The following is a 27,996-nucleotide window of genomic DNA, read 5'->3' as shown; positions in this document are numbered from 1 at the left end:
CAACTTAAAACTAAGCTTATTCGCCATGTAAGAGCAATTCATATTGTGAAACACTAGCGCTGTCTTTATCTTCAAAGTCATCTTCCTACAAGCTTTGCCAGCTTGGAAGGAACAGAATTCGCCAAAGAATGTGCGATTCAAACTGGGAAACACAGGTTTTGTCTATGGAGAAACATATGCTATTTACCGTGGAGAACCACTTAAAAAAACTAAGATTATTCGTCAAGTAACATCAATTCACTTTGTGAAACACCAGCTGTGTGTTTATCTTCAAAGTCATCTTCCTACAAGCTTTGCCATCTTGGAACGAACCGAATTCGCAAAAGACTGTGCGATTCAGACTGGGAAACGCAGGTTTTGTCTATGGAGAATAGTATGCTTTTTACTGTGTAGAACCACTTAAAAAAACTAAGCTTATCCTCAAGTAATAGGAATTCACATTGTGAAACAGCAGCTGTGTGTTTATTTTCAAAGTCATCTTCCGACAAGGTTTGCCAGCTTAGAATGAACAAAATTCTAGAATCACTTAAAACTCAGCTTATTCGCCCTGTAACTTCAATTCACTTTATGAAACACTAGCGGTGTGTTTATATTCAAAGTCATCTTCCTACAAGCTTTGCCAGCTTGGAACGAACAGAATTCGCCAAAGAATGTACGATTCACACTGGGAAACGCATGTTTGACCATATAGAAAAGTATGCTTTTTACCATCTATAACCACTTAAAACTAAGCTTATTTGCCATGTAAGAGCAATTCACATTGTGAAACATTAGCGCTGTGTTTATCTTCAAAGTCATCTTCCTACAAGCTTTTCCTGCTCGAAAGGAACAGAATTGGCCAAAGAATGTGTGATTCAGACTAGGAAACGCAAGTTTTGTCTGTAAAGAAAAGTATGCTTTTTACCGTCTAGAACCACTTAAAACTAAGCTTATTTGCCAGGTAACAGCAATTCACTTACTGATCACTAGCTGTGTGTTTATCTTCAAAGTCATCTTCCTACAAGCTTTTCCCGCTTGGAAGGAACAGAATTGGCCAAAGAATGTGTGATTCAGCCTGGGAAACAAAATTTTTGTCTGTATCGAAAAGTATGCTTTTTACCGTATAGAACCACTTTAAAAAACTAACCTTATTCGCCATGTAACTGCAATTCACTCTGTGAAACACTAGCGATGTGTTTATCTTCAAAGTCATCTTCCTACAACCTTTGCCATCTTGGAACGAACAGAATTCACCAAAGAATGTGCGATTCAAACTGGGAAACGCAGGTTTTGTCTATGGAGAAACGTATACTTTTACCGTGGAGAACCCCTTAAAAAAACTAAGATTATACGTCAAGGAAATCAGTTCACTTTGTGAAACACCAGCTGTGTGTTTATTTTCAAAGTCATCTTCCGACAAGGTTTGCCAGCTTAGAATGAACAAACTTCTAGAAACACTTGAAACTTAGCTTATTCGCCATATAACTGCAATTCACTTTATGAAACACTAGCGGTGTGTTTATCTTCAAATTCATCTTCCTACAAGCTTTGCCAGGTTGGAACGAACAGAATAAGCCAAAGAATGTGCGATTCAGACTGGGAAATGCACGTGTGATCTGTGTAGAAAAGTATGCTTTTTACCATCTACAACAACTTAAGACTAAGCTTATTCGTCATGTAACTGCAATTCACTTTATGAAACACTAGCGGTGTGTTTATATTCAAAGTCATCTTCCTACAAGCTTTCCCAGCTTGGAACGAATGAATTCGCCAAAGAATGTGCGATTCAGACTGGGAAACGCACTTTTGACCCTATAGAAAAGTATGCTTTTAACTGTCTAGAACCACTTAAAACTAAGCTTATTCGCCATGTAAGAGCAATTCACACTGTGAAACACTAGCGGTGTGTTTATCTTCAAAGTCATCTTCCTACAAGCTATGCCAGCTTGGAACGAACAGAATTCGCCAAAGAATGTGCGATTCAGACTGGGTAACCCACATTTGATCTATATAGAAAAGTATGCTTTTTACCGTCTAGAACCACTTAAAACTAAGCTTATTCCCCATGTAACAGCAATTCACATTGTGAAACACTAGCGCTGTGTTTATCTTCAAAGTCATCTTCCTACAAGCTTTGCCAGCTTGGAACGAACAGAATTCGTCAAAGAATGTGCGATTCAGACTGCGAAATGTACGTATGATCTGTGTAGAAAAGTATGCATTTTACCGTCTAGAACAACTTAAAACTAAGCTTATTCGCCATGTAACTGCAATTCACTTTATGAAACACTAGCGATGTGTTTATCTTAAAAGTCATCTTCCTACGAGTTTTGCCAGCTTGGAATGAAGAGAATTCGCCAAAGAATGTGCGATTCAGACTGGGAAATGCACGTTTGATCTATATAGAAAATATGCTTTTTACCATCTAGAACCACTTAAAACTAAGCTTATTCGCCATGTAACTGCAATTCCCTTTATGAAACACTAGCGGTGTGATTATCTCCAAAGTCATCTTCCTAGAAGCTTTGACAGCTTGGAACGAACAGAATTCGCCAAAGAATGTGCGATTCAAACTGGGAAACGCAGGTTTTGTCTATAGAGAAAAGTATGCTCTTTACCGTGGAGAACCACTTAAAAAAAACCAGCTTATCGTCAAGTAATAGCAATTCACTTTGTGAAACACCAGCTGTGAGTTTATCTTCAAAGTCATCTTCTTACAAGGTTTGCCAGCTTAGAACGAACAAAATTCTAGACCACTTAAAACTAAGCTTCTTCGCCATGTAACTGCAATTCACTCTATGAAACACTCGCGGTGTGTTTATCTTCAAATTCATCTTCCGAAAAGCTTTCCCAGCTTGGAAAGAACAGAATTCGCCAAAGAATGTGCGATTCAGACTGGGAAACGCACATTTGATCTATGTAGAAAAGTAGGCTTTTTACCGTCTAGAACCACTTAAAACTAAGCTTATTAGCCATGTAACTCCAATTCACTTTATGAAACACTAGCGGTGTGTTTATCTTCAAATTCATCTTTCTACAAGCTTTGCCAGCTTGGAAAGAACAGAATTCGCCAAAGAATGTGCGATTCAGACTGGGAAACGCACATTTGATCTATGTAGAAAAGTAGGCTTTTTACCGTATAGAACCACTTAAAACTAAACTTATTAGCCATGTAACTCCAATTCACTTTATGAAACACTAGCGGTGTGTTTATCTTCAAATTCATCTTTCTACAAGCTTTGCCAGCTTGGAAAGAACAGAATTCGCCAAAGAATGTGCGATTCAGACTGGGAAACGCACGTTTGATCTATATAGAAAAGTATGCTTTTTACCGACTAGAACCACTTAAACCTAAGCTTATTCGCCATGTAACTGCAATTCACTTTGTGAAACACTAGCGATGTGTTTATCTTCAAAGTCATCTTCCTACAAGCTTTGCCAGCTTGGAAGGAACAGAATTCGCCAAAGAATGTGCGATTCAAACTGGGAAACGCAGGTTTTGTCTATGGAGAAACGATGCTATTTACCGTGGAGAACCACTTAAAAAATCTAAGATAATTCGTCAAGTAACATCAATTCACTTTGTGAAACACCAGCTGTGTGTTTATCTTCAAAGTCATCTTCCTACAAGCTTTGCCATCTTGGAACGAACTGAATTCAGCAAAGACTGTGCGATTCAGACTGGGAAACGCAGGTTTTGACTATGGAGAATAGTATGCTTTTTACAGTGGAGAACCACTTTAAAAAACTAAGCTTATCCTCAAGTAATAGGAATTCACATTGTGAAACAGCAGCTGTGAGTTTATTTTCAAAGTCATCTTCTGACAAGGTTTGCCAGCTTAGAACGAACAAAATTCTAGAAACACTTAAAACTCAGCTTATTCGCCATGTAACTGCAATTCACTTTATGAAACACTAGCGGTGTGTTTATCTTCAAATTCATCTTCCTACAAGCTTTGCCTGTTGGAAGGAACAGAATTCGCCAAAGAATGTGAGACTCAGACTGGGAAATGCACGTATGATCTATGTAGAAAAGTATCCTTTTTACCGTCTACAACAACTTAAAACTAAGCTTATTCGCCATGTAACAGCAATTCACATTGTGAAACACTCGCGGTGTGTTTATCTTTAAAGTCATCTTCCTACAAGCTTTGCCAGCATGGAACGAACAGAATTCGCCAAAGAATGTGCGATTCAAATTAGGAAACGCAGGTTTTGTCTATGGAGAAACGTATGCTTTTTACCGTGGAGAACCACTTAAAAAAACTAAGATTATTCGTCAAGGAAATCAATTCACTTTGTGAAACACCAGCTGTGTGTTTATTATCAAAGTCATCTTCCGACAATGTTTGCCAGCTTAGAATGAACAAAATTCTAGAAACACTTAAAACTCAGCTTATTCGCCATGTAACTGCAATTCACTTTATGAAACACTAGCGGTGTGTATATTTTCAAATTCATCTTCCTACAAGCTTTGCCAGCTTGGAACGAACAGAATTCGCCAAAGAATGTGCGATTCAGACTGGGAAATGCACTTAAGATCTGTGTAGAAAAGTATGCTTTTTACCGTCTAGAACAACTTAAAACTAAGCTTATTCGGCATGTAACTGCAATTCACTTTATGAAACACTAGCGATGTGTTTATCTTCAAAGTCATCTTCCTACAAGCTTTGCCATCTTGGAACGAACAGAATTTGCCAAAGAATGTGCGATTCAGACTGGGTAACGCACGTTTGATCTATATAGAAATGTATGCTTTTTACCGTCTAGAACCACTTTAAAAAACGAAGCTTATTCGCCATGTAACAGCAATTCACTGTGTGAAACTCTAGGTCTGTGTTTATCTTCAAAGTCATCTTCCTACAGGCTTTGCCAGCTTAGCAAGAACAAAATTCGCCAAAGAATGTGCAATTCAGACTTGGAAACCCACGTTTTGTCTATATTGAAATGTATGCTTTTTACGGTTTATAACCACTTTAAAAAACTAAGCTTATTCGTCAAGTAACAGCAATTCACTTTGTGAAACACTTGCTGTGTGTTTATCTTCAAAGTCATATTCCTACAAGCTTTTCCACTTGGAATCGAGCAGAATTCGCCAAATAATGTGCGATTCAGACTGGGAAACACAAGTTTTGTCTGTATAGAAAAGTATGCTTTTTACTGTCTAGAACAACTTAAAACTAAGCTTATTTGTCAAGTAACAGCAACTCACTTTGTGAAACACTAGCTGTGTGTTTATCTTCAAAGTCATCTTCCTACATCTTTCCCAGCTTAGAAAGAACAGAATTTGCCAAATTATGTGCAATTCATACTGGGAAACAAACGTTTGGTCTATATAGAAAAGTTTGCTTTTTTTAAGTGGTCTAGAACCACTTAAAACTAATCTTATTCCTCAAGTAACAACAATTCCCTTTGGGAATCACTGGCTGCATGTTTATTTTCAAAGTCAACTGCCTACAAGCTTTTCCCCTTGTAATGAACAGAATTCGCCAAAGAATGTTCAATTCAGACTGGGAAATGCACGTTTTGTCTATATTGAAATGTATGCTTTTTAACGTTTAGGACCACTTTAAAAAACTACGCTTATTCCTCATGTAACAGCAATTCACCTTGCGAATCACTAGCTATGTGTTTATCTTCAAAGTCCTATTCCTACAAGCTTTTCCACATGGGAACAAACAGAATTCGCCAAAGAATGTGCAGTTCAGACTGGGAAATGCACACGTTTGGTCTATATAGAAAAGTATGCTTTTTACCTCTAAAACCACTTAAAACTAAGCTTATTCCTCAAGTAACAACAATTCACTTTGTGAATCACTAACTGCATGTTTATTTTCAGTGTCAACTGCCTACAAGCTTTTCCCGCTTGGAAGAAACAGAATTCGCCAAAGATTGTGCAATTCAAACTGGGAATCGCACATTTTGTCTATATTGAAATGTATGCTTTTTACCGTTTAGAACCACTTTAAAAAAATTTAGCTTATTCGAGAGATAACAGTAATTCACTTTGCGACTCACTAGCTGTGTGTTTATCTTCAAGGTCAAATTCCTAACAGACTTTCCTGCTTGGAAGGAACAGAATTGGCCAAAGAATGTGTGGTTCAGACTGGGAAACACAAGTTTTGTCTATATAGAAAAGTATGCTTTTTACCGTCTAGAAACACTTAAAACTAAGCTTATTCGCCATGTAACAGCAATTCACTTTGTGAAACACTAGCTTTGTGTTTATCTTCAAAGTTATCTTCCTGCAAGCTTTTCCACCTGGGAATGAACAGAATTCGCCAAAAAAATGTGCGATTCAGACTGGGAAAAGCATGTTTTGTCTATAAAGAAAAGTATGCGTTTTACCGTCTAGAACCACTTAAAACTAAGCTTATTCCTCAAGTAACAACAATTCACTTTGTGAATCACTAGTTCTGTGTTTATCTTCAAAGTCATCTTCCTACAAGCATTTCCACCTGGGAACGAACACAATTCGCCAAAGAATGTGAAATTCAGGCTGTGAAACGCACGTTTTGTCTATATTGAAATGTATGCTCCTTACGGTTTAGAACCACTTTAAAAAACTAAGCTTATTCGTCAAATAACAGCAATTCACCTTGCGAATCACTAGCTGTGTGTTTATCTTCAGAGTCATCTTCGTACAAGATTTTCCACATGGGAACGAACAGAATTCGCCAAAAAATGTGCGATTCAGACTGGGAAGCGCATGTTTTGTCTATACAGAAAAGTATGCTCTTTACCGTTTAGGACCACTTTAAAAAACTAAGCTTATTCACCATGTAACAGCAATTCACTTTGGGAAACACTAGCTGTGTGTTTATCTTCAAAGTCATCTTCCTACAGGCTTTGCCAGCTTGGAACGAACAGAATTCGCCAAAGAATGTGTAATTCAGACTGGGAAATGCATGTTTGGTCTATATAGAAAAGTATGCTTTTTTACCGTTTAGAACCACTTTAAAAAAATTAGCTTATTCGAGAGATAACAGCAATTCACTTTGCGAATCACTAGCTGTGTGTTTATCTTCAAGGTCAACTTCCTACCAGCTTTTCCTGCTTGGAAGGAACAGAATTGGCCAAAGAATGTGTGGTTCAGACTGGGAAACGCAACTTTTGTCTATATAGAAAAGTATGCTTTTTACCGTCTAGAAACACTTAAAACTAAGCTTATTCCCCATGTAACAGCAATTCACTTTGTGAAACACTAGCTTTGTGTTTATCTTCAAAGTTATCTTCCTACAAGCTTTGCCAGCTTGGAACGAAAAGAATTCGCCAAAAAATGTGCAATTCAGACTGGGAAACGCACGATTGGTCTATACAAAAAGTAAGATTTTTACCGTCTAGAACCACTTAAAAAAACTAAGCTTATTCCTCAAGTTACAGTAATTCACTTTTCCAATAAGTAGCTGTGTGTTTATCTTCAACGTCAACTTCCTTCCAGCTTTTCCTGCTTGGAAGGAACAGAATTAGCCAAAGAATGTGTGATTCAGACTGGGAAACATAAGTTTTGTCTATATAGAAAAGTATGGTTTTTCTGTCTAAAACACTTAAAACTAAGCTTATTCACCTTGTAACAGCAATTCATTTTGTGAAACACTACTTGTGTTTTTATTTTCAAAGTCATCTTCCTACAATCTTTTCCACCTGGGAACGAAGGGAATTAGCCAAAAAAATGTGCGATTCAGACTGGGAAACACATGTTTTGTCTATACAGAAAAGTATGCTTTTTACCGTTTAGAACCACGTTAAAAAATTAAGCTTATTTGTCAATTAACAGCAATTCACTTTGTGAAACACTAGGTGTGTGTTTATCTTCAACGTAATCTTCATACAAGCTTTTCCACCTGGGAACGAACAGAATTGGCCAAAAACATGCGATTCAGACTGGGAAACGCATGTTTTGTCTGTACAGAAAAGTATGCTATTTACCATTTAGAACCACTTTAAAAAACTAAGCTTATTCGCCATGTAACAGCAATTCACTTTGTGAAACACGAGCTCTGTGTTTAACTTCAAGTCATCTTCCTACAAGCTTTGCCGCTTGGAACGAACAGAATTCGCCAAAATATGTGCAATTCAGACTTTGAAACGCACGTTTGGTGTATACAAAAAAGTATGCTTTTTACCATCTAGAACCACTTAAAAAAACCAAGCGTATTCCTCAAGTAACAGCAATTCACTTTGCGAATCACTGGCTGTGTGTTTATCTTCAAGTCATCTTTATACAAACTTTGCCAGCTTGGAGCAAACAGAATTCACCAAAGAATGTGCAATTCTGACTGGGAAAAGCACGTTTTGTCTATTATGAAATGTATGTTTTTTACAGTTTAGAACCACTTAAAAAAAGTAAGCTTATTCCTCAAGTAACAGCAATTTACTTTTCGAATCACTAGCTGTGTGTTTATCTTCAAAGTCATCTTCCTACAAGATTTGCCAGCTTGGAACGAACAGAATTCGCCAAAAAATGTGCGACTCAGACTGGAAACGCATGTTTTGTCTCTACAGAAAAGTATGCTTTTTACCGTGTAGAACCACTTTAAAAATGTAAGCTTATTGGCCATGTAACAGCAATTCACTTTGTGAAACACTAGTTGTGTGTTTATCTTCAATGTCATCTTCATACAAGCTTTTGCACCTGGGAACGAACAGAATTCGCCAAAAAATGTGCGATTCAGACTGGGAAATGCATGTTTGGTCTATAAGAAAAGTGTGCTTTTTACAGTTTAGAACCACTTTAAAAATCTAAGCTTATTCGTCAAATAACCACAATTCACCTTGCGAATCACTAGGTGTGTGTTTATCTTCAAAGTCATCTTCCTACAAGCTTTTCCCGCATGGAGCGAACAGAATTCGCCAAAGAATGTGCCATTCAGACTCGGAAACGCTCGTTTTCTCTATATAGAGAAATATGCTTTTTACCTTCTAGAACCACCTAAAACTTAGCTTTTTCTCCAAGTAACAGCAATTCACTTTGCGAAATACTAGTTGTGTGTTTATCTTCAAAGTTAACTTACTACAAGCTTTTCCAGCTCAGAACGAACACTATTCGCCAAAGAATGTGCGATTCACACTGGGAGCTGCACGTTTTGTCTATATAGAGAAGTATGCTTTTTAAGGTCTAGACCACTTAAAACTAAGCTTATTGGCCAAGTAACAGCAATTCATTTTTGGATACAGTAGCTGTGTGTTTTTCTTCAAAATCAACTTCCTACAAGCTTTCCCGCTTGGAGCGAAAAGAATTCGCAAAGAATGTGCGATTCAAATTGTGAAACGCATATTTTGTCTATATAGAAAAGTATGCTTTTTACCATCTAGAACCACTTAAAATTAAGCTTGTTTGCCACGTAACTGCAATTCACATTGGGAAGCAGTAGCTGTGTGTGTATCTTCAAAGTCAACTTCCTACAAGCTTTTCCCGCTTGGAACGAAGAGAATTCGCCAAAGAAAGTGCCATTCATACTGGGAAACGCCTGTTTTTCTATATAGAAAAGTATGCTTTTTACACTCTAGAACCACGTAAAACTAAGATTGTTCGCTAAGTAACAGCAATTCACTTTGCAAAACACTAACCTATTGTTTATCTGCAATGTAAACTTCCTACAAGCTTTTCCCGCTTGGAACGAACAGAATTCGCCAAAGAATGTGCCATTCAGACTGGGAAACGGATGTTTTGTCTATATAGAAAAGTATGCTTTTTATCGTCTAGAACCTTCTAAAATTAAGCATGTTCACCAAGTAACAGCAACTCACTTTGGGAAACAGTAGCTGTGTGTTTATCTTCAAAGTCAACTTCCTACAAGCTTTTAATGCTCGGAGTGAACAGGATTCGCCAAAGAATGTGCGGTTCAGAGTGGGAAATGCACGTTTTGTCTATATAGAAAAGTATGCTTTTTACTGTCTAGTACAACCTAAAACTAAGCTTGTTTGCCATGTAACAGCAATTCACTTTGCGAAATACTAGCTATGTGTTTATCTTCAAAGTCAACATACTACAAGCTTTTCCCCCTTGGAAGGAACAGAATTCGCCAAAGAATGTGTGATTCAGACTGGGAAATGCACATTTTGTCTATATAGAGTAGTATGCTTTTTACCGTATAGAACAACTTAAAAGTAAGGTTATTCCCCAGGTAAGAGAAATTCACATTGGGAAACAGTAGCTGTGTGTCTATCTTCAAAGTCAACTTCCTACAAGCTTTTCCCGCTTGGAACGAACAAAAGTCGCCAAAGATGGTGCGATTCAGACTGGGAAATGCACGTTTTGTCTATATAGAGAAGCTGCTGCTGTGGTAGGAGGCAGTTATGGCAGTTGGAGGTGTGGGTAGAGGTGGAGGAGGGATGGGAGAAGACTGAGGAGTTTCCCTAAAGGACAAGAACAGACACGATCCTTACTACTCCAGAACCCATGCCAATCCCACCCCACCCCTAAAATGCCCAGTCCACTGCCAAACCTCTCTGTGCCAAGCATTCACTGCTTCATCCCCACTGTGCTCATTTTTTTAACTTCTTTTTTATTCTCTGTGAATCTCACATCCTGCAGCTCAACTCCATCCATCTGCCCTCCCCTCAGGCCTGCACTCCACCATTGTATCCTTCTCTAAATCAGAGCAAAAATATTCTTCTGGTGCAAGCTGCAAAAAGAAAAGGAAAAAAAAAGACCTTATATCCACAAAAGAGGTGTAAAATTATAAAATGAAAGACATAAACCTTTAAATTATTTAGAATTAACAATAGTACTTTTAGTCTCAGAGGATGTATTATGGCTAAGATATTCAAGTTATGATAGATACAGGATATAAAAGCTTAAAAAGTGATAGAGTGATTGAGTTACAAAATTTTAAACTAATATAATTTAGAGAACGAAGTAACATCTCCAATTTTGTCAAATACAAATGGACTGAACATTGTGACTGTAATTCTTATCTGATGGATCCCATAATTTCTCTTATTTTATCTAGTTTATTAATGTTAATGTTAATGTATTCATTTTTTACTACAGTAGATGCTTTTGTGTTTGGTGGGGTGGTCATTTCCCAGAGTTCAGGTTCTGGGACCTTGCTCTATCAACTTAATGATATTTATAGCCTCATTTTAGACGTTTATGTGCATCCCCTATATCTCTTGACTATTTTATTTTTCTGATAGAAGTTCATGGTATATCTTACTCAGGCCTGGGAGCAGTGCTCCTTTGGCGACATTGGTGCAGAGAGGAGAACCCCACAAGCAGCATGAGGTTCCCTTCGTTGATGGCTCCAATATTGCACTTTCCTCTCCCAACTGGTCTCCACACTTTTCCTAGCACCATAAAGACGTCAACTCTTTCTCCTAAGGAATTTTCTGGCAATTGTCAATTGCTAAGCACATGACTTCATGAGTGTTCCCCTAACATACACCCATGTTGTAACCTACCATGCAGACTATTTCTTGATGTGATTTAAAGCACCCGTACATAATGAGACAGGAGAACTTTTGACTGCATAATCAAGCTGGTGTGAAATCTCAGGAAGTTTTAATGGCTAACATTGGTGAATGAGGACAATTTGAGTTAGGATGAGACATTTTTGGGCAAGATATGGAAGGAAACATTCATTTAGATGCATAAGAATTACTAAGGTTTTTCTAATCAAGCCTTGAGGAAAATTTGGCTTTGGAAGCAGGAGATGCTCAGTGGCTCTCCCCAGGAAAGTCTCCTGGAAAGGGCACCTCTGCTTATGCTCAATACAGGGAGAACATTAGCAGAGAGGCAAAGTCTGCTCCCCATGACATCAGCTGTCCCTTCTTGGACAATCTATTGTCTCCTAGAGAGTTCTGGCATCCTCTGTGATGTCACCAGTGTTGTAGTGACAACCAGTGCCCTAGTTTCTCTCAGTCTGAGTCTGGCAGTTACAAGCTAAGACATGTTTTCCCATCTTTGCAAGCGTTTTGGGAGGTGGAACGTCGATTGTGGAGAGACTAGAGTGAAGGAGGCTAGCCTTTCGTCTCAAAGTAATGATGGACAAAGACAGTGCTTCTGGGGAATGTGGAGTAAGTTCTGGGCAGTGTCTGTTGAGCTTCCTGTCAGGGGGCTGCAGGCTTAAGCTGACCTTTCTATCAATGGGCCACAAAAACTGGAGCATCTGAAAAGGAATTGAATTTCTATGAATATCACAATTCTTGAAAGTTGAGGATTTCAGAACTTTAGTTTCCCCATTCCCACAGGGAGGATATGGTAAGGCCAATGCTATTATACTGTGAACTTCTGGTCTTTGCTTTTACAGTGCATTTGTAATGTTACATTGATGTAATAACACCATCAGGAGTCATGGAGGGTCCACCTTTTCTGAGTTTAGACAGGACAGCAATGTACTTCACTATCATTGCTTTTTTAAATACAGTGGATATCTGACAGAGTAACAGGGAGAGAATTGTGCTCCAGGCAATAACCTTATGTTCTTAGACCTCCTCTGATTTCTTCTAACTGGCAGGGTCATTGTTAGCTTTATATATTAGAGGTTGTGTGTTACACACATTTTTCTACAATACCAAAACTATTTGGAATGGGTAGACCAAGGTTCAGCCTGTAACCTATTGGCACTTCTGGGCATTTGGTGTTCAAATAGGGGAATTGATAAGTCTGTTGACCATGTCCTCCCCGGGAATGCTTTTTAAATCCAAAGTTGTTGGCCTAGAGTATCAGGGTAGGATATCTGAGTGTCTCCAATCACTCAAGTTTTGTGGATGGTGAATTTATCATCTGAGTTCTGAAACCACAGGGGTGAGGGTTCTGAAAACAAGCTGTACCCTGTTCAGCTGATAATAATCCTGGAGAAGCCATCTCCATGGTACATGTAAGCACGTGATGTCCGGCATAGGGAACACCTGGCTGCTTACATCTCTTGGTCTCTATAGAGTAGTGGGAGAACTGAGATCCCCTGAGGAGGTCTCTTAAGCACAGACCAAACTCCTTTCAGTGACACTGGGTTCCAGGCTTGTTCTCTTGTTTAGGCCTCACTGTGGTCTATGTACACTCTATGCATTCTCCCTATGCCTGCTCACTTGTGTTCTTCTACCTACAGACGCTGGGAGAGAAACATCATCCACTGGAACTGACCTAAGCAAGAAGCAGGCCAAGAAGGAAAAGGAGAGGCTGATTGAAGAGCTGCAGCTCATTACCGAGGAGAGAAATGACCTGAGAGATCGCCTGAGGTTTCTGACAGAGAGATCTATGAAAAACAGGTATGAATCGCGCCTAATGCTCTTGGGTCTGCAAGGTCACCTTCATCTTATCCTATTAAGGTTTTGGGTTCTAGAAAGCTGTGCCTCCCTAACCACCCTGTGCTAAACCTCATCTCCCATATAGAGGAGATTCAGAACCTGACCCTTCCTGAGGAGCGAGATGGAAAATGGATTCATCTGCTTCCATTTATTGAAAAGAAGGATTTGTGGTCTGAATGAAGAATTCAGGGATAAAGTCAGGGAGCATGAGTGTCCAGTGTGCATTTGGAAAGCCCTTGACAGCTGGTGGCTGTGCAAGATTGTAATTGCAGTGAGTTTATGGTGAGTCTCTGTACTTGCTAGGCAGGGGACTGAGTCCTGGAAGATCCAGGCAGCAGCCTGAGGGGCCTGTTCCCACACTGTTCATCTCAATGCTTGATTAGAAGGTCTCAGGCTCAGGCCTGTTTGTTATTGTCTGTGTGTCTTGCCCTCTGAGACAGCAATGGTGGATGCATTTCTCCTGGTTCTCACAGTGCTCTCTGTTTCCATATTTGCTTTTCTCTTTCTCTGACTCTGTTTAATTTTCTCTTTTTTTGTGGGTGTGTCTCAGTCTGTGAGTCTGTGTGTGCATACATCCAAATGCATATGCACAACTTTTATGTTTATATTTCCCTCCACACCTGGAATCTAGGGGTCTATGTCTTGGCCTGAGTATTTACCTGTAACACTTTCATGGTCATGTGAATGCTTTGTTCTGGCAGCCCCACTGTCAACAGCACAGTTCTTTGCCTATGTGGCCACGTTTGTCTGTATATTTGTATTCGTTGTGCAGATTATAATTTTGGGTTGATATATGGTCTGTTATCAGGACAGGAAAAAAGAAATCACAAGTTTCTGGGTGTGTTGGGGTTGGGGGAGCATGGAGAGGTGTGGCCTAGGCTCTTGATAGCTTAACTGGCTTGACTGCAGATTTCCATTTGAACATCATATTTCAAGGCATTAATTACTTTTGTAGCACTTTCATTACCTTCTAAATAGGCTTGAATTAACTTCCAATCATGTTCTGTATCATTATCCATATATTTATTAACAAAAAAGTAGTAGAATTTCAATCACATCTTAAATCCTCATATTTTTCAATAAATAACATCTTTCGACCCAACCATTCTACTGTTTGTTTTGAAACATCTACTTGATGTTGAAGTCTTGTATCAATTTTAGTTTGTTCCTTCCATAACTCATGTGAATCTTTATGCCAGTCTTCAACAAAACGCTTTGTCTCAATAGATGTTTTTAATGCTGTGCTGGAAACCGCTGCCAAGGTAGCAACAGAAATAAGGCTAAAAATAGTAGCTACAATGACTCCAATAATTCTTTTACTTCTCTTCAGCCGATTATTAAAAAAAAACAATAATCACATGATAAGAGGATCTTGAGACCAATGACGTCCCAAATTAACAGGCATCCATACATATATTTTTGCTGCATATAATAATAAAACCTGATTCATATTAAACTGAATAGATGAATTAATAAATGAATCCAAATGACAGTTAATATAAGCAAATCCATTATTAAAATTAAATCTACCTATTAAAAACAAATATGGCATAGGAATACAAGTAGTAAGCTTTTCTTTCTTAAACATCATAAAATTTTACTGAGAGGCAGATTGAGCAGGCCCAGAAAAGCTTCCATTAGCAAGCTTAATGTAGTGGCAGTCTTCCACAAATGAGCTTGAAACTCAGTAGGATCTTCCACAGAGGCCAGTCGGTTATCACCAATGCCTCCATCTCTACATTCCATCAGCAAGGATCCATTAAGGCATTCATTCTCCTCTCAGTTCATCCTGGTAACATTTGACAAATCACAAGTGGTAACATTCCATTCTGAACATGTATTAATAATTGGCCATAAGGACCCCAATTTATTCATTTATCTTGAATAATTTTTCCAAATATACCAGGCCAATATTTCCAAATGCATGGGAGATATTTTAAGCCTATATAAGTACAAATAGGATATACTGGCTCGCTAATAAAGGTAATGTTATTCCAATTTTGGTTATAGACAAAGTTGTCAATCCTGGAGCCTGTAACAATTATTCCTGGTAATTGCCAATTTTGATAACCCATTTGTAGGCATGGTCTCTGTCCTAAACACAAAGGCATCTTTAATCCAGCATAAGGAAAATTATACAAAGTTCCATCATATCTATTCAAAAAGTCAAATTATTCCAAAGAATTGATAAAATGCTTGGGGTGGTGTATAAAACCACATCTGTAAATAAAGTAGGATAAAGCAAATATAAGCCCGATAACTCGCATTGGCCGCAGCAGAAGAAACTGTGAGTAAAGCACACATTGCTAAAAATAAGTGCTCAGCAGTAAAGGACTTTCCTGAAGGAGACAACATTTTTCCCTTTCAGTGGTTAATCGCTTCACCTGACCCCACATAGTTAATGGGGTTGTAACTGCACGGATCCTTATCCATTGTCGTTTGTTGACACTAAGAGAAGCCAGGGCCTCAGTAATGGAGGACACCTCTTTCATCTCCAGAGAACATCCATCAGGAGAAAATGTAGCTGGTTTAACTGATTCCTTTGAGGGTAGGGAGCAGTTCTTATCATTCTGTGCTTGGATCCATCTCCCAGGTAACCAGAATTGTCTCCCATCCTGTAATGAGGCAAAACCCTCTCCCCTACATACAGTAAAGTCCCTTCCTGCCATTCAGCATCTCAGTCAATTTTATCCATACTGTCTGTTCCATGCCTTCTGGGGGAAGTTCAACAAAGTGTCTATCTGCTCTTGATATAACTTCACCTTGTGGTAAATTAAGAAAATTAATAACATATAAGGCTTGTGCCAATATAGCTCTGGGACTGGTCTGCAAACTCCATTCAGGCTGCATCAGGTCATCTCTTTTCCTCCTTTTTAATTTAATAATTTGTCGTTTCAGGGTATGGTGAACTCTTGCAACAAAAGCTTGTTCTTATGGATTGTGTTCTATACCAGTAATATGTACAATATGATATCGTTGACAAAATTGTTTAAATTGATAAGAAATATATGTTGGTCCATTATCAGTTTTAATTTTAGAGGGCAGTCCCATAACAGCAAAAGTTTCCAATAGATGCTATATAACATGAGCAGTGTGTACATAGGTAGATGATACATTCTAGACCATCCTGGGCTATAGAAACTCTGCCTCAAAGAATGCAGGTGGAGCAGGGCTGGGGTTCAGTTGGTGAAAGGCTCTCCTAGGGTACATAAAACCCTGAGCTCTATCTCAGCACCACGTAAACGCACTCTAACATCCAGGCAGGAAGGAAATATGGGACTTGAACGTTAGTCTTAGCTGTATGGTGAGTTGGGGGCCAGCCTGAGCTGCATGAGACCATTTTGAGAGTTAAAGAGATAGACAGACAGATGGATAGTGGCTTTTTAGGACACAGGCAGGTAGAATCCAGGCAGAGAGAACTGCTTTCAAAGTTGGGTGACAGAATACTTATCAGATGGCAGTTAGTGGTCATTATGAAAATCAAAAAATATAAACTATGCGTACTATATGTGACTGCTAAATGCATAGCAATATAGCATTCTAAAAAGAGACCCAATTCAAGTTAGCAACCAACCTTCACTGTCTTCCACAGTCTAGGAAAGGTATAACTACTGTAGCCCATGAAACAAATCTTGCTTACTACTTTGATTAAAAAATAAAGTTTCAATGAAACACAGCCATATTCATTTTCTAATATAGGACACTTTCACCATCACAGCAGAATTGTCTCATTGCCATGGAATTGCTATGGCAACAGTGGTGTTCTTTACAGTCTACCATTTACCCAAGCGCTCTATCTGGATCCAGGAGACCACACCGAACACCACCATGCATCTCACTCTCACAGACAGGTCTTCCTTAGTAGTTGAAGGGTGACTCCTAGTGTGTTTGGCATGAATGCCATTAGGTGCTATCCCTCAGGATATAACTTGTATTTATAGCAGAGTTTACTCTTCTCTGGAACCCAACTAGAGATTCTCTGACACTGGATCAGCCTTCAAACCTCATTAATCCCAGGAAGATGGAGCCCCTAGTTACCATACAGCATCAAACCCTAGAATGTGTAAATGTGTCCTTGCTTCACAGGATCTGAATGTCAGTGCACAGAGAGTTCTCTGGAGCTCAAGGAGATAAGAGCAGCCATCAGTCTAAGCCCTGTCACCTACCTGGTGTTCATAATGGTAGGCAAACCTCCCTGTAGTCACCAAATCAAACCAACGCTCACCTCAGCACTGGTTTATTTTCATATACATTCTATGAACCAGATGTGTGATGTAATAAGACTTCAGTTTCATTTCTGTCTTCATTTTAGTTTCAAACCAATACCAGCTTACTTTAAATTTATTTTATTTTAAGCCACTTCTCCCACTTGTCCACGTCCTATGAAAGCCATCTTCTGAATAAATATATTAAAATAAAGTGTTTCCTGCACTTTAAAAAGCTACTTTTATAGCTCTTATTTACAAATACATTTTATTAGATTTATTAACAAGAGCATAGGTGATAGATTTTTCAGATACCAATGAAAAAAATGTCTTGTGGCCATCCTCCAGAAACCAGTTGCCCCACACAAAGAGAGGGCTGCTTTACAGAAGCAAAAGCTGCATTAAATCCAGAAGCACCAGAGTTTCCTATTCATGATTTGCCAAGGGCAACTCCAGGAAGTGCAGGGTTAGATTTGACAGCTGGTCAAGAGATGATACTATCCAATACAGATGGTGTCACACTGGACTCTACTTCAGTTCTAGGGACGTTGCCTGAAAGGTGTAGGGGTCTTCTTATTGGAAGGAGCTCTAATTACAAAGTAGAGTTTGAGGTCTTGCCTGGAGTTATAGATGCTGACTTCACAGGGGAAATTAAGGTCATAGTTAAAGCTGGAAAGGAGACCTGTAGAATACGAAAAGGACAACGCATAGCCCAACTATTATTGCTACCTTACATAAGATTACCTAACCCTGAAATAAAGACAAAGAGAGGTCAGAGACAATTTGGTTCCTCAGACTTGGTGGCCTGGGTATCTGACATAGGAAATAAGGCTTAATGGAAAACTTTTAATGGTCTCCTAGATACGGGAGCAGACAGAACCTGCTTAGCAGGAAAAGAGTGGCCACAGTTGTGGCCTGTAGAACAAACCTCTTCCTGCCTACAGAAACTATCAGCACAGCAAGTGGAAATAATTGCTGTAATAATGGCCGTTGAAGAGTTTAATGAAGCCTTTAATCTTTATACAGATTCTAAATATATAGTTGGGCTTTTCCCAGCTCTAGAGGCAGCCTTGCTCGCTGGAAAATCAGTTATTTTACCCTGGTTGATGAAACTACAAAAGTTGATACAGAGTAGAACTTATAAGTTCTATGTGGGACACATAAGGGGACATACTAAACTACCTGGACCCCTAGCTCAGGGTAATGAGCTGGCAGATTCATGTACCATAATCTTTATGGCCTTGGAACAGGCTAAGGAGAGCCATAATTTATATCATCAGAATGCTCTGGCTTTGAAAAGAGTCTTTGGCATAGCTCGAGCACAGGCCCAGCAGATTGTTAAACAATTAAACAATGTACTACCTGCCCTGCTGCGGGGGCAGTACAGAAAATGGGTGTTAATCCCAGAGGCTTGAAGCCTCAAGTGTTATGGCAAATGGATGTTCCTCACATGCCTGAGTTTGGAAGGCTTCCTATGTGCATGTCACTGTAGACACATATTCACATATGCTTTATGCATCAGCAAGAACAGGGGAAGCAATAAAAGATGTTATTCAACACTTAAGTGCTAGCTTAGCTTCTATGGGAAGACCCAGAAAGCCAAAGACAGACAGTGCTCCAGCCTATGTGTCAAAATCCTTAAAGAAATTTTTGGCCACATGGGGCATAGAACATAGCACTGGAATTCCATATAATCCTCAAGGACAAACAATTGTGGAAAGAGCGCATCAGACATCAAAAGCTCAAGTACAGAGATTGAAAACTGCTAACTCATATCTCTCTCCTCACCACTTATTAACTCATGCTTTGTTTGTTCTAAATTATTTGAACACAAGTGAGGAAGGAGTAACTCCTGTGACAAGACATGCTGAAACCGGAAGTACAATTCCCAATCCTCTGGTTCTGTGGAAGGACTTACTTTCGGGAGCCTGGAAGGGCCCCGATATTTTAATTGCCTCAGGACGAGGCTATGCTTGTGTGTTTCCACAAGTTGCAGACTCCCCGATCTGGGTGCCCGACAGACTCATCAGACCGGCCCCGAGTTCAGCTGTCCAGAAGAGTAAGGTGCAGGCAAAAGCAGACTCTTTGAAAAACCCAAGCAGCCTTACAAGGACTTTCCCTAGAGGAGATTGCAGAGAAGAGGAAGTTCCCAACTCTGACACAGCTGAATAATTTAACTAAAGAAGCAAAAGATATCATAACATCTGCTCATTCTAAAATGACTGCTACTAATATTTTTTTTGTCTTATCATGTAACTTGTGAAGCCTGTTTTTTCTCTAACTGTGTTTCCTCTGGATTGGATGAAGAATTTGCTGTTATGTTGATTGTAAAATGACCTGCTTATGTTGTGCTGCCAGTAGATTTGGGCTCTGATCCTTGGTTTGATAACTCTGGATTACAAGCTTTAGAAACCATTAATGACTTAATTAGACCTAAGAGATTTGTGGCCTCCTTAATTTTAGGAATTTCGACATTGATTGCTACCCTAAAATCCTCTGCCGTATCCACTACAGCTTTAGTTAAAGAGAGGCAGACAGCTACTTCTGTTAATGAAATGCATAGAAATATTTCTCTGGGTCTCTCAGAGCAACACCTTATTGATAGAAAATTAGAAGCAAGAATTAATGCCTTAGAAGAGGTGATTTTAGAATTAGGACAAGATGTTGATTCTATTAAGACCAGGCTAGCCACCAGATGTCACTCTAGTTCTCATTATATCTGTATGACTCCTTTACCTTATAATGAATCAGAGAATTGGAGTAGAACTAAAGCACATTTGATAGGAGTTTGGAAGGATACAAATATTTCTTATGACTTGCAACAATTACAAGAACAGATTACAGCCATGAGTCAGAGACAGTTAGATGCCTGGAACGTGGATAAACTTGCAGCATCGTTTACTAAAAGTTTAAAAGCTTTGAATCCTGTGGATTAGATTCAATATTGCATCTTCACAGTCATAGGGTTAGGGCTCGTGATTGTTGTTCTATTAATCTTCCCTATTCTTCTTAGGCTGATCCTGAAGTCCCTCCGTACCGTCAGGCGAGATATCCTGGAGCTTCGTCTTAAAAATAAAAAACCGAGAAATGCCACACCCACTCCAGTGGAGTCTGTGTGACAGGAAGCTCTTGTGCTTCGTTTCTGTCCAGAACAGAGGCGTGTGCCTGGAATGGCTTCCCTCCTGGAGGTCCTGGCCGTCTCCCTACAAAAAGATGATGACTGGGGTCTATGCTTGCGGTGGAGGTGCCTTCTCTGTTCTAGCCTTGGTGATCTTGGCAACTTTACGCCTGTCAACAATATCTGATTTTCAGAATATAGCAGTGTGGGAAGATGGTTATGTACCTTTAGATGTCTCAGGAACTGAAAGTTCAGAGACAGAAACGTCTCATACCATCATGATCCTGATGAACTCAACGGCTGTGATGAACCCAACTGCTGCAACCATTAGTTCCCAGCAAATAGGAGAGAAATTAATTGCAGCTATTAAGAGCATGACTGTTTCAGAAAAGTCTTTCCCCCCTTTTGGGAAAGTTTTGTTTAGCATGATTCAGAATAGTAGTGACTCTTTTAGAAAGATCATGGATAAGTTCTAACAAGTTGAGCGAACTTATCAAGAATTAACTGGAAAGAAAAGAGAAACTAACATTGAGCAAGAAATGAAAGAAATTATAGAATGGTTACAAAAGTTTCCATATTATCTTGAGGGGCCATAAACATAGAGTTTAAACTTTATTAAAATAAGGGTAAATGTTGAATGTATATCTGGTGCCCACAAATCTGGCAGTATAGCTTCAGTTTTCTAAACTATTTTCTGGAACTGAGAATTGTTTCCTGGACTGTACGTTCAGCTTTCCTCCTTGCAAGGGACATTGGTGAGGTGACGAATAAGAGTTGGATGACTGCCAATTATGATGCACCTGTTCTAACTGCTTAAATCTGTGCCAAGAAGTAAAGCTTTTTGCAGCAGCACACACCTCGAGTTTGTGTCTGTCTGTCGCTCTGAATCCGTTCTCTATCTTTAATCCAAGCCTTCGTCCCTCTGCTGACACTCCCCTGGGTGGTCTGTGGCACTCCATTAGGGACCTCGTGCTCAGTCCATGGTTGACTGCAAGTGTCTGCCTTTGTATTTGTCAGGCTCTGACAGAGTCTCTCAGGAGACAGCTATATTAGACTCCTGTCAGCATGCACTTCTTGGTATCCACAATATTGTATGAGTTTGGTGGCTGCATATGGGATGGATCCCTAGGTGGGGCAGTCTCTGGAAGACCTTTGCTTTAGTCTCTGTTGCATACTTTGTCTCCGTATTTCCTCCTGTGATTATTTTTATGTCCTCTTCTAAGAAGGTGTGAAACATGCACATTTTGGTCTTCCTTCTTCTTGATCATCACGTGGTTTGTGAATTATATCTTGGGTATTCCGAACTTTTGAGCTAACATCCACTTATCAATGAGTGCATACTATGTGTGTTCTATTGTGATTGAGTTACCTTATTCAGGATGATATTTTCTGGTCCCATCCATTTGCCTAAGAATTTCATGAAGTCATTGTTTTAAATAGTTGTGTAGTAAGTACCCCATTGTGTAAATATACCACATTTTCTGTATCCATTCCTCTGTTGAAGAATATCTGGGTTCTTTCTAGCTTCTAGCTATCATAAATAAGGCTTCTATGAAGATAATAGAGCATGTGTCCTTGTTATATGTTGGAGCATCCCAGGAGTGGTATAGCTGGGTCCTCAGGTAGTACTATGTCAAATTTTCTGAGAAATCACCAGACTGTTTCCAGAGTGGTTGTACCAGCTTGCAATCCCACCAACAATGGAGGAGTGCTCCTCTTTCTCCACATCCTCGCCAGCATCTGCTGTCACCTGAGTTTTTGATCTTAGCCATTCTGACTGGTATGAGGTGGAATTTCAGGGTTGTTTTAATTTGGATTCCCCTGATAATAAGAATGTTGAATTTTTTTTAGGAAGCATTGTACAATCTTTATAAATGGAGTGCCAGAGCTGTTTTAAAGGCCAGTTAGCTAGAAAAAGCAAAATGTGTATATGTGCGTGTATGTGTACGTGTTTGTGTGTGTGTGTGTGTGTGTGTGTGTGTGTTCTGTAATTGGAAACAGATTTTTTAATTAGGAGGTCTGGACAGATCATCCCATGTAAATAAGGATGGATAGAGCTTCATTTTTTTATTTATTTTTAAAATTTTGAACATGTACATTTCATCTTCCATGGCTTTTCATTATTACCAGGTCAGGCTTCACTCTTAAAAAATCTGGAAAACAAGAACTGGAGTTGATGAGGAAAGAATGTTTTATCAGAGTGCTTGTTCTTTAAGACCATATTTTCTTCCTGGAATGTAAACCCACACCCATCTTTGCAAAGTAGAACTTGTCTACATACTGATTCTTGTACTAAGTCCCCATACTCAGTGAAGGTCTTCACACCTTGTCACAGAGTGTGAAAGAACATCTTTAAAACCTGAGGTCTCTGGAAACTTCATTGCAGGTAAAGGCACTGGTCTTTGGGAAGAACTCAGGAACATGTTTGGGTATTGGTGTTGCTTCTTATCAACATTGGCTTCTTATCAACATTGGTCTGACCTAGTGATGAAATACCTAATCTCTAGGTTCCTGTTTCCTCCTGTAGACCTTTCTTTCTTTTTTCTCCATCCTTATTAAATTGGGTATTTCTTATTTACATTTCGATTGTTATCACCTTTCCCGGTTTCCAGGCAAACATGCCTCTAACCCCTCCTCCTCCCCTTCTATATGGGTGTTCCCCTCCTCATCCTCCCCCATTACCTCCCTCCCCCCAATAATCCCGTTCACTGGGGGTTCAGTCTTGGCAGGACCAAGGGCTTCCCATTCCACTGGTGCTCTTACTAGGCTATTCATTGCTACCTATGAGGTTGGAGCCCAGGTCAGTCCATGTATAGACTTTGGGTAGTGGCTTAGTCCCTGGAAGCTCTGGTTGGTTGGCATTGCTATTCATATGGGGTCTCAAGCCCCTTGAAGCTCTTTCAGTCTTTTCTCTGATTCCTTCAGCGGGGGTCCCATTCTCAGTTTAGTGGTTTGCTGCTGGCATTCGCCTATGTATTGCCATATTCTGGCTGTGTCTCTCAGAAGAGATCTACATCCGATTCCTGTCCGCCTGCACTTCTTTGCTTCATCCATTTTGTCTAGATTGGTGGCTATATATGTATGGGCCACATGTGGGGCAGGCTCTGAATGGGTGTTCCTTCTGTCTCTGTTCTAAACTTTGACTCTCTATTCCCTCCCAAGTGTATTCTTGTTCCCCTTTTAAAGAAGGAGTTAAGCATTCACATTTTTGGTCATCCTTGAGTTTCATGTGTTCTGTGCATCTAGGGTAATTCAAGCATTTGGGCTAATAGCCACTTATCAACAAGTGCATACCATGTGTGTTTTTCTGTGATTTGGTTACCTCACTCAGGATGATATTGTCCAGTTCCCTCCATTTGCCTATGAATTTCATAAAGTCATTGTTTTTGATAGCTGAGTAATATTCCATTGTGTAGATGTACCACATTTTCTGTATCCATTCCTCTGTTGAAGGGCATCTGGGTTCTTTCCAGCTTCTGGCTATTATAAATCAGGGTGCTATGAACATAGTGGAGCATGTGATTTTGTTATATGTTGGGCCATCTTTTGGGTATATGCCCAAGAGAGGTGTAGTTGGGTCCTCAGGTAGTTCAATGTCCAGTTTTCTGGGGAACCTCCAGACTGATTTCCAGAATGGTTTTACCAGTCTGCAATCTCACTAACAATGGAGGAGTGTTCCTCTTTCTTCACATCCTCGCCAGCATTTGCTGTCACCTGAGTTTTTGATCTTAGCCATTCTCACTGGTGTGAGGTGAAATCTCAGGGTTGTTTTGATTTGCATTTCCCTTGTGACTAAAGATGATGAACATTTCTTTAGGTGTTTCTCAGCCATTCAGCATTCCTCAGCTGAATTCTTTGTTTAGCTCTGAATCCCATTTTTAATAGGGTTATTTGTCTCCCTGCGGTCTAACTTCTTGAGTTCTTTGTATATTTTAGATATAAGCCCTCTATCAGTTGTAGGATTGGTAAAGATCTTTTCCCAATCTGTTGGTTGCCATTTTGTCCTAACAACAGTGTCCTTGGCCTTACAGAGGCTTTGAAGTTTTATGAGATCCCATTTGTCTATTCTTGATCTTAGAGCATAAGCCATTGGTGTTTTGTTCAGGAAATTTTCTCCAGTGCCCATGTGTTTGAGATGCTTCCCCACTTTTTCTTCTATTAGTTTGAGTGTATCTGGTTTGATGTGGAGGTCCTTGATAGACCAGTGGAATAGAATTGAAGACCCAGAAATGAGCCCATATACCTATGGTCACTTGATTTTTGACAAAGGAGCCAAAACCATCCAATGGAAAAAACATAGCATTTTCAGCAAATGGTGCTGGTTCAACTGGAGGTCAGCATGTAGAAGAATGCAGATCGATCCATGCTTATCACCCTGTACAAAGCTTAGATCTTTCTAAGCCTAGCCATTCCCTCCTTATCTTTGGCCGTTGAACTGACAGCGTTACTATGCTAAAGGTCAAGGCATTTTGTCTTAGGAGAAGTCTGCCAACTGGGTCATCACCCTAATGAATCAGGCAGGGAAGGAGATTACTAATCACAACTGTGTAGAAGTTATTTGTGTTGGACTTCATTTCTGATATTGAGATTGAGTTACTCTATGCTATTTGGCATGGCCTCTCACATCCTGGCCAACAATAAAAATATCAGTTTGTGCTTATAGGTTATTCTGTTTGGGCTGCCTTAGTGAGATGACCCAGGCTTGGTAGACAGCAGAGCTGAATACAGACTATTAACTTCATGTTTTCTGTTTATGGGGGCTGATCATCTAAGCTCAAGTTGCCACTATGGTTGGTTTCCTTCCAAGTCTTGTTTTATTCTTTTCAGTGGCCCCTCCCCCTACTCCTCTCTACAAATGCCAAGTCCTCTGTGCACACTTGACAAGTGATATCACTTTGCATACCCTAATTCCTTCCATGACAACATCAGTCAAATTGAGTTAGCACCCACCATCATGGTCTTATTTTACTGTCTAACCTTTTAATCTAAACATGATCTAAACATGGCCTGTATCTAAACATGATCACATTAGGAAGTTTGAGGGTGGATGCTGCATAACTGGACTTTCAGCAGACACATAGCGATTTGATCTCAGATTTCAGAATACACACATTCTTTGTCCTGTACTGGTTGCCTTCAAAAGGAACTTGAGAAAAGCACTGCAGTAGGAGTTTATTTTGAGAATTGCAAGGGGCGATGATGGGGGAGGGAAGGGAAAGGACCATGGAAGGGCTTACTACCCAGCAGCTAATGCTGTGTGTGATCAAGGTCAAAGACAGAGGGAAAAGTGGGGCAAAGACTGTTTCAAAGCTACTCCAACAAAGAGGAGACTCAATACTGACTGCCGATTCTACTCAATGGCTGAGAATCACTCCAAGGCTAGAGGACTCTGGATGGCATTGCTCTGCTTCAGGAAACTTCCCAACATAGGTGGGTAGGAGTTCTTAGAAGGTGGAGTTCACACAGGGACACTGGTCCTGTGTAGATCTAGGACACCTGCCAGTCACTAATGGCGTTCACACTACCATTCTCATTCTGATATCTCTGAAAAAGGCTGTCGGAGTGAGCTTCTGCGCTCAACTTAGGTGAGAGGCTAGAGACCAAACTAACAAAGTCTCCTATGCTACTGTGTTAGAATTCTTGTGTTATATCTGTACCTCTCGAAAATGGCTTCCCCAAAACATACATGTGTATGATATGTATGTGTGTGTGAATGTGTGTATATGTACATAATAATTACTCAAAAATAGAGATGAATTTCTTGGTCCCAGGTACAGCCACTGCTTTATCTCTTCAGTGTCACAGATGTGGTTTCCAGCTGGCTGTAGAAAAAAATCCTATATGGAGAAAGCTCACCTTCATTACATAGTTTTGGGGACAACTCCCCCCACCCCCATCAATGTCACTTTACTTCATTGGCTATAAGTAAATTCATATCTCCACTTAAATGCCAGGAAGGTTGAGCCTTGTGACTTCTGGCTAAGCAGTGCTTTTCCAGAAAGAAATCCACACTAACAGAAACAACCCAGTTTCTTCTTTTACCCAGCCATGGTCTTTCCCTGGAATGCCATGGGTCTTGCTTTCAGCCTCCTGAACCCCTGACCCCTCCATAGGGTACTCTGTGCTAATCCTTCCTGGAGGCCTAGAAACACAATGGAAGGCAGTAGGAGGCTTTGTGTGGATATTTTGATGAGGAAAGTTGGAAGGAATTCCAGGAGAAGGGTGTTTCCTCAGATCTCTCTTAGATAAATCATTTATGTACAATTGATGCCATCCACAGAAATTAAGACTATAGCTCCATAGCCCTACAGGTTTTCTCCAACCTCAGCATTTATTTCTTGTGTGATGTGATCTATGGCCACTCCCTCAGTCAAACTGAGCCTCAGGGTCCACCAGTGAGAATTCTGCTTATTCTGAGCACTATTGTCCTGCACAGAGGACACTGAGGCCGGGATTTGCAGGCCCTCAAGAAATATTTGTCGACGAAATAGAAGGATGAATAAAATAGAAACTTTAAATAAATAGGAAGCATACAACCTGTCAGGTTCTAGAACATTTAAAAGGACGCACATAGAGAGCATGCAACCTGTCAGGTTCTAGAACATTTAAAAAGACGCACATAGAGAGCTAGCTACACATCACTGCAGACTTGCTGGGCACATTCCAAACACTCCTCAGACAGATGCGAAACCCAAATGCAGGCTTCCCTGCCTCTGCAACTCTCCATTGTCCCTTGATGTCCTTTTCCTCAGTAACCAGTCATCCTCATTCATCTTCATGTTCTGGAACCTTCACACAACTGGGAGCCTGAAGCCCATTAACTTTGTGACTGGCTTCTTTTATTTTTCATATTTGCAAGTTTGGGTGGCACTGTAGTACCTTATCCTTACAAACAGTATTTAGTGAGGTGCTCAAGTGACCGATTTATTTATTGTTTAGTTCATGAACATTTATTTGGGCTGTTTCTTTCTGTCCCTTAAATTATTAGAAATAAATGTTGTTTGTAGAGGCATTTTTGTATCACAAATGGTTTTAATTATTGTAATTACTGTAGCTCTGTTAATAGGACTGTTTAAATTAAGTGATAATTTATAACCTGTGTTTTCCTCTCCAGAGCTGATCCTCTGTATTTCCATGTCAATCACAGTGATGTTCACAGCTCCCTTGAGTGAGGATGTATCATTTTCTCAGACAGCTGTGCCAGGCTGTATTCAACAAAGCACTGTCCTAAGGCATGTCCTGTGAGGGGATCCAGCAGCTTCCTTCATCAGCACCTGGTGAAGGACTCTCCCAGGTGCATGCCTACCCCTTAGATTCATAGGTTGGAGCTTTCACACATCTTTCAGCCTCTCCCTGTCCTCACATCTGGTCTGGTTAATGCTCAAAGTATGCCTGAATCAATGGACAGGTAGGTGGTAAACACCAAGTGTTTTGAAATGGAGT

General features: G+C 39.8%; 1 protein-coding gene across 1 annotated transcript; it reads left to right on the top strand.

The window, feature by feature from the left end:
• Positions 1-11,818: 11,818 nt before the first annotated feature.
• Positions 11,819-27,847, top strand: LOC147999384 (uncharacterized). The gene is made up of 3 exons (XM_087596637.1): positions 11,819-12,000; positions 13,032-13,191; positions 27,668-27,847. The coding sequence occupies exons 1-3, from the start codon at positions 11,874-11,876 to the stop codon at positions 27,723-27,725; spliced, it is 345 nt and encodes a 114-aa protein (XP_087452763.1). The 5' UTR covers positions 11,819-11,873; the 3' UTR covers positions 27,726-27,847.
• The last annotated feature ends 149 nt before the right edge of the window (positions 27,848-27,996 follow it).

This window comes from Rattus norvegicus, chromosome 19 (assembly GCF_021556685.1).
Source record: "Rattus norvegicus strain SHRSP/BbbUtx chromosome 19, alternate assembly SHRSP_T2T, whole genome shotgun sequence".
NCBI lineage: Eukaryota > Metazoa > Chordata > Mammalia > Rodentia > Muridae > Rattus > Rattus norvegicus.
This window is presented reverse-complemented; position numbering and strand designations above follow the sequence as displayed.

Excerpts from the sequence above, each read along its gene's own strand:
- LOC147999384 (XM_087596637.1), top strand. The coding sequence starts at position 11,874 with ATGTTTTCCCATCTTTGCAAGCGTTTTGGGAGGTGGAACGTCGATTGT. Across the intron at positions 12,001-13,031 it reads GTGCTTCTGGGGAATGTGGA|ACGCTGGGAGAGAAACATCA; the intron begins GTAAGTTCTGGG and ends TTCTACCTACAG. Across the intron at positions 13,192-27,667 it reads GAGAGATCTATGAAAAACAG|AGCTGATCCTCTGTATTTCC; the intron begins GTATGAATCGCG and ends TTTCCTCTCCAG.